The sequence below is a fragment of the Nanorana parkeri genome, unplaced genomic scaffold (assembly GCF_000935625.1).
Source record: "Nanorana parkeri isolate BGI_ZX_2015 unplaced genomic scaffold, ASM93562v1 scaffold768, whole genome shotgun sequence".
NCBI lineage: Eukaryota > Metazoa > Chordata > Amphibia > Anura > Dicroglossidae > Nanorana > Nanorana parkeri.
The window spans coordinates 765,408-772,692 of record NW_017307036.1 but is presented as its reverse complement, the minus strand read 5'-3'; the positions used below and the strand labels follow the sequence as shown (position 1 = coordinate 772,692).

At 40.5% G+C, this 7,285-nt stretch overlaps 1 protein-coding gene across 1 annotated transcript in view; it reads left to right on the top strand.

The window, feature by feature from the left end:
• IPO5 (importin 5) overlaps window positions 1–7,010 on the top strand; it is a 40,941-nt gene extending 33,931 nt beyond the window's left edge. Inside the window, exons 24-27 of the mRNA XM_018564647.1 lie at window positions 2,547–2,766; window positions 2,846–3,074; window positions 3,629–3,770; window positions 6,157–7,010. Of these exons, the coding sequence (XP_018420149.1) occupies window positions 2,547–2,766; window positions 2,846–3,074; window positions 3,629–3,770; window positions 6,157–6,243 (678 nt within the window). The 3' untranslated portion in view covers window positions 6,244–7,010. The remainder of the gene's footprint in view (window positions 1–2,546; window positions 2,767–2,845; window positions 3,075–3,628; window positions 3,771–6,156) is intronic.
• The last annotated feature ends 275 nt before the right edge of the window (window positions 7,011–7,285 follow it).

Genomic DNA, 7,285 nt, shown 5'->3' with positions numbered 1-7,285 from the left:
ACGATTGCGCCCGTTACGCCGCACATGTTACATATCGCCGCGAACGTCGGAGTGAGAGCAATAAGTCTAGGGCCATCAATCACTGATAACACTAAACTGATGAGGGGTAAAAGCTTTTAAAGTGTCGCCTATGTCCAATTTTGGGTATGGTAGTTTTCGCGGGTGCGCGCAATTTTAAAGCTTGACATGTTTGGTGTCTATTTACCCGACGTGACCCGATCTTTTATATTTTACCAAAAAACTGGGTAATAATAACTGTTTCCTAACATAATGTTAAAAAAAACGTTTTTTTGTCCCCAAAATTTTCTGTAATTTTTCCTAATTATAGTAAAAAATTAAAACCCCAGTGGTGATTAAATACCACCAACATAAAGCTCTATCTGTCCCCAAAAAATTGTATAAAATTAATTTCAGTACAGCGTTGCATGACGGAATAAACGTCAGTCAAAGTACTGCAGCGCTGAATACTGAAAAATGGCCTGGCCGGGAAGGGGGTCTAAACACCTGGTCTTGAAGTGGTTAAAGATTTATCCACTGATGTGATTAATCCTGTGCTTAGTGAATGCTTGGAAAAGATTGCTGTTTGCGATCGCCCGAACACGGGGCACATTAGTGCCTGCATTCTGGTCCAGTGCGATCTGCAAAAATAGTGCCATGCGTTCGGGTGCGGGCGATCGCACTGCAGGCGGGGGGGCGTGGCTGCAGTGCCATTGATTTCAATGCACCGCCACGCCCCTGAATGCTTCACCACTGTGGAACGCACCGTGTGTGTTGTGAACCGGCCCTCAAACTGGGCTCCCTGCCCATCTTGACGCTGTCTGCTAAATCCGCAAGCAAGCCTTCCTCTCTGGTTAGTCCCCCATTTTCCAGAGCTTGCATCCAACAGTTTGGTGCTGGAGGAGTTTCATTCCCTTTCCCATTCTTGGATTCTCACCTCCAACCTTCCTTTGTCTTCTCACAGACGCAAATCCCCATCAAGCCCTCTCAGACCTTCTGGATCAAGGTGTCATTGCCCCAGTTGCTGTGGCAGAAATGTTTTAGGGGTCTTGCTTCACTGTCCCCAAAAGGAGCAATTAAAACCATCTTAGATCCCAAGACTCTAAAACAAATGTCAAACTTTTTTTTTTTTTGCTGTGGGGCCACTATGCTACCAGTTCATGACGCTGCCCTTTGACCTCCTGTCTGCAGCTTGGGTATTTACCATGGAGACCAAAATGTCAAGTTAAGAGCAATATTTTATGTTATACATTTTTTTTTGTGTGTGGGTGAGTGTTCCTGTGTCTTGTTTGTGACTCACTGCACATGTTCTGCGATATTTTGCATAATTTCACAACTGTGCAGTAATTGCAAGCAGTTGTAACATAAAAAAATCCTCAAGTGGTGCACATTCTAGAAGTCCTTTTAAAGTATTGCAAAGATGACGACGACTGCGACAACTGCACTGATACCAAGTATTTGGCAAATACTCGTACATTAGGCTGTCATCCAGAAGGTTCCCTGTATGCTCGTCTCTGAGACTCATTCCTACGATATCTAAAGCTAGGAAGACTACTTCCCACAGAGTGTCATTGGATGTGAAAGTCATACTTCACTTGTGAGTCTTGGGCCTTCCACTCCAGGAGTTTCTCCATGAAATGAATCCTTTCAATCCTGCATCTGGGTCAACATTATTTTGTCTCTCAGCACTAAATATAGGCTAGATGTTTGCCCTTTCTATCCTGTTCCAGAGACCATTGGCCTCTCACTCCTTGATTAGGACTATTGTATGTGGTTCTCCCACGTAGCTCCCCCCCCCCATCCATTCTGTGACTCTGCAGGTTTGAACCCGTTAGAGACATTTTTTTCTCTGCTTCTTCCTTAGGGTTTTTCTTGTAGCCGTCATTCACCTCTGCGATGTAAGCATCTGATCTGACAGCCTTATCCTGCAAAGACCCCTATGGTTTTGCATCTGTCTGATTCCAGTTCCACCCAAAATACCTAATTTTATAGGCCTACAGCTAAAAAAAAATGGACATGATACTGAAGCTGGACTGGTTAGAATAACTCTCCTTTTATATGACCTTTCAAATAGTCAACCAGTTATTGTAAGTAGTTCCTAAATCTTTAGTTTGTGCCATTTTATAAGAAAATAGAACTGCTATTTGCATAGATAGGAGCTTGGGAAACTTGCATTTCAATAACTGACTGTGTTCAGTCATTGTCCAGTACTAAGTAAATGGCAACTTCATCTGATGTCCAGGCGTATTGTTCAGCAGGTTTTCTTGAAAGTTGTCCTTCCAAGGTTCTTTTAAAATGTTTGGTATACAAAGTGCCAATGTAGATTACAATTGAATGGTGTACTGATTTTTGTATTATGAGAAATATGGTCCCTATTTTCAATGTATATTTGTGTTGGATCCCTGTTGCATAATTCTGTAGAAAAATGTAGATTCCTTATGTATCAGAAATAAGTAAATGTTAAAGTTGCGTTTGTACTGCATTTGAAATGGTCTATTAATACTTCACATTTGTATATATGTACTTCATGTTGTTGTGTTATTTTTAAGTGTCCTCACAGGCCCTGGCCAGACAGACAGTGGGGTCTCTGTATCTTTGATGATATTATTGAACACTGCAGTCCAACTTCTTTCAAGTATGCCGAGTACTTTCTGAGACCCCTGCTACAGTCTACATGTGATAATAGTCCAGAAGTCCGGCAGGCAGCTGCTTATGGTGTTGGTGTAATGGCCCAGTTTGGTGGAGAGAACTATCGTCCTTTTTGCACAGGTATGTGGGTTCAGTTATGCATATATATTGCAATCAACAGGTGTTGATGTTTCATGCAGACTTTATTTCTGTATTGTAGAAGCTCTTCCATTGCTTGTCCGGGTTATCCAGGCTGCTGACTCCAAAACCAAAGAGAATATTAATGCAACAGAGAATTGCATTTCAGCTGTAGGAAAAATAATGAAGTTTAGGCCTGATTGTATAAATGTAGAGGAAGTGTTGCCCCATTGGCTCTCATGGCTTCCGCTGCATGAGGACAAGGAAGAAGCAGTTCATACTTTCAACTTTCTCTGTGACCTTATTGAAAGGTATGCCTGTTATCTGCTGAAAGATTAATTTAATGGCTTTATTTCTGCTTTACAAACAAATGTGCATGTATTTCAGTTTACATGTGTGTATTTTAGGAATTTGAGCAATTAGTGTAGTAATGTGTGCAATGAGATGAAAATGTTATTGGTAGCTACAAGTAGTTGCATGGTTAATTGGGTTACAAATGATTTGACCAACTAGTTCCATCTGCCAGTTCTAAGGCACCACCAGCACTGTTGGACTATGTTGCAATGCGAGAATGTGGTACTTTGCCTTATGTCCTATGGCTTATGTTACATTGGTGTGCGCAACCTAATGTTACAACTTCAGCACATCAGAATAACTTAGAAGTTGAACAAAAAAAAAAGTGTTAAACCCTTTGCAGCATGGGCACACCAACATATGTGTTGTGTTCAATAATGCACATGCTTTGGTGTGAACATGCCCTTAGTATATGTAATGCATTTTTTTTAATGGAGTCTATTGTGACACAGCTAGCCTTGATGTAACATTGTGTTTGTCTAGTAATTATTTTTCTTTTTTATGTCCACAGTAATAACCCTATTGTGTTAGGACCCAACAATTCAAATTTACCCAAAATATTTAGTATTATAGCTGATGGTGGTATCCATGAATCTATTAAAAATGAAGAAGTATGTGGCAAAAGACTTGCTAATGTAGTTCGACAAGTTCAGGTGAGTAGTGTTCGGTGAAGATGGGAAAGTGACCATTTTCTTCTGTTGGTGTATACTTGTTTTTGCCTAATGACTCCCCTAATATTCGATGTCTAGATCCAGAGGTCAAAAGTCTGCAATATTTGTAGTAAAGAGTCTGTGGATAGCAATCCAAGCTTTGGTGACTACATTTACAGTGCAATACTTTTCTCTATCGTCCATTGAGGGACACAGCTCTTAAGAATTCTGAGACGTAGGGTTATGCTGCTGCCTCCAGGAGAAATGGACATTAGGCAAAAACATTTAAGCCTGCCAAGGACAAAACCCCTCCCACCAGTTTTGCTTAGTGTTCTCAAGAATGGATGTGTCCTTCTCTTCTGGTTTATTTTAGTTTGTTTCTTCGGTGAGATTCTACTATCACATGGCAGCTAGTTGATTCATACCAGATGACATTAAATCCTGGAAGTTTCTCTAGCTTGCTGACAAAACTACCGTGTTTCCCAGAAAATAAGACACTGTCTTATATTTTTTTTCGGTTCAAAAAAACACACTAGGTCTTATTTTTGGGGTAGGTCTTAATTTTTTTCAATGTACAACAATCCAACGTTAATGCAAATCCAAATTAAATAATCAAAAATGGCAAAGTTAAGAATGGGGTGATCAGGACAATCAGGGGTGCCGTACCTTTCCTAAGAGCTATTTGATCACCAGAATGGACGAAGCGGACTTTCACTATGGATTCCTCAGAGGCGGAGTGCATTTGGTATCACTCCGCCTGTGACAGGAGACGGCACTATAGAGGAAATATCGGCTTATGTGGCTCTGCTCCCTCTGCTGCCGCCTCGCTTCCTCTAGCGCTGGCTTTGTTTGCACTGCTGATTCTCTTCAAGTTCCCCCTTATGACACAACTAGGTCTTATTTTCGGGGTAGGTCTTATATTTTAGCAATTCCCCAAAAAAGTACTAGGTCTTATTTTCGGGGTTGGTCCTATTTTCGGGGAAACAGGGTAGTAGGTTAAATCCTGGAAGTTTCTTTGGTTGTCCTGAAGCATGTTGTTTCTGGTCTCACTACTTGTGCTTCATCCTGCAGTGGTCCTGTTTCCTTTTCTGTAAATGCCGGGTTGGGGCGGTTTTCAGATTTTTGTCCTCTATTGAAGTCTCTTCTAAAGGTGCCCATACACCTTACAATTATCTGCAGATTTTCTGTGGTCAGATGGAAAAGGTGCAACAGATTCCTCCATCTACACTACACTGTGTGGGTGGAGTCATCTCCACCTGGGCCAATCTGTTGCACTTTTTCCATCTGACCACAGAAAATCTGCAGATAATTATAAGGTGTATGGGCACCTTAAGGAACAGCTTGTTTTGAGACCAAAGGTTTACTTCTTACCCAAGGTGGTTTCAGCCTTTCATTTAAATGAAAATATTGTTTTACCTTTTTGTCCAGCTCCTGTTCCTCCTAAGGCAGGGGTAGGCAACCTTGGCTCTCCAGCTGTGCTGAAACTACAAATTCCATCATGCTTCTGCCTCTGGGAGTCATGCCTGTGGCTTGCAATGCCTTATGGGATTTGTAGTTTCAGCACAGCTGGAGAGCCAAGGTTGCCTACCCCCGTCCTAAGGAAATGTCTCTATTGTTTGGCTGTTGTGCTAGCAGGTCATCAGCCATGGCTTCCTTTTAGTTCAGATTGTTTGTTTTTGTTCTACCAGAAAGTCCTAGAAAAGGCTGTCCAGCTTCTAGATCCAATATTGTAGCTTTGTCAGGTAGTCATTCAAGCTTATGAGTTGCGGCATAAGATACCTCCTTTTCCTGTTTCGTCTCATTCTATTAAAACAATTCGTACATATTGGACATTTCAAATTGTCTTCTGTTGACACTTTTTTGCAAAGTTGATGTTTCTGCCTCTTATGCCAATCTTGGCAAAAAAATATTCTTCAGGTGGCTGTTTGAGTATTTGTATGACAGTTCTTTTTGTTGAGCTTTTTCTTTTAGTTGATTGTGCTCGCCCCTCTGTTTTGAACTGCTTTTGGATGTCCTTACGTCGCCGAATTCTTCAGAGCTGTGTCCCTTAGTGGGATAGAGAATATAGGATTTTGGTCTTACCGTAAAATCCTTTTCTCGGAGTCCAATAAAGAATAATCATCACTATGCCTACAGCCGGATGTTGGACATGGCCCTTATACACCATCTTGTCTAAGCTATGATCTCTACATAACTCAGCTGAAGGGTTTATTGTATTTTGGTAGTTTGAGAAAAATTCAAACGTTTGAGAGTTATAGAAGATTCTTATGTTGCTTGTATTTACAATAACTATCATATATGAAACCATGCATAGTGAATGTCGATAACTTATTCAGTGTTCAGTTGACTTACTGGGTTGGGTTTTTTTTCCCCCTTTTTTTTGTTTTAGGCCTCTGGAGGACTGTTTACAGAATGTGTTTCACAACTTAATGCCGCTCAGCAGAAGGCTTTACAAGATCTGCTCAGCATTGTGTGAAGGCCGCTACCATTTGCATATATATCAGGAAAACTAACATCAAACTTACCTCTTCTGTTTAGGTTTCTTTGTTTTTGTTTTGAGCAAAAAGGAGCAGTAGTGCTTATAGGCCATCATTCTGCGGGCTAACAGACTGGGAGAAATACTCCATTCTCCAAACTGAACTTTGAGAAAAAAATTGATTCTATGAAGCAAGACACTTTCTTGCTGGCCTACAGATAACTCTCTAAAGGATTCTTTCCTTTCCCTCTGTCTCCTCTATTCCAACATAAGTGGTTAAAGAGAACTCCTTTCCATTGTCAGTTATCAACAGTTCAGGAGTTGGGGGGCTATGAATGGGTTTTAAGGCAAATGGACTTAATTCCTGATTGCCCAAAGGGTCTGCATAGCTTTTATAAAATGGTGCTCCCCACATCATTCATTAGAATGCTATGGTGAGTTCATAATTAGTTACTTAGCACGATGTTATAATCGTCAAGACAGATTTGTCTCCATATAGTATTAACTCTACTTGAGTGGAATGGAAGCAAATTCCTGTATCCTGGGAAATTAGACAATGTGGTATTTAAAATGGATTTTGCACAGATTTCTATTGGCTTATATATATTTTTTTTTTCTTTTTATTATTTTGGTCACCCACTGTGCCCAAATGAATTGTTAATCGATACAGGAAAATATGTAGCTTCAGGCCCTTGAATGTGAAATGTAATTTTGGCATGTCTAGCAATATCTCCACTCCTCAATAAACAATGAAATACAAACACCAACATGTGCATTGGTCCCCTGCTGTCTTGCATTATTCATTTTGTATAGTTGCCATGAAGTACGAGCTCTTGAAAGGACATTTTTATTTTATTGAGAACCAGCTATCTGCTTTTGACCTTTCCATATAGTAATGAGGGGTCCACTGTTTTAAACATTAGAGGACTGTGGTTTATTTCTGAATGAAATGTTTTACAAATGAACATTATTTAGCCCAAATTTCGTTGCCAGATTTCACCAGCATGTGGTATGGTAGGTGAAACTACAGACCCCCACCACC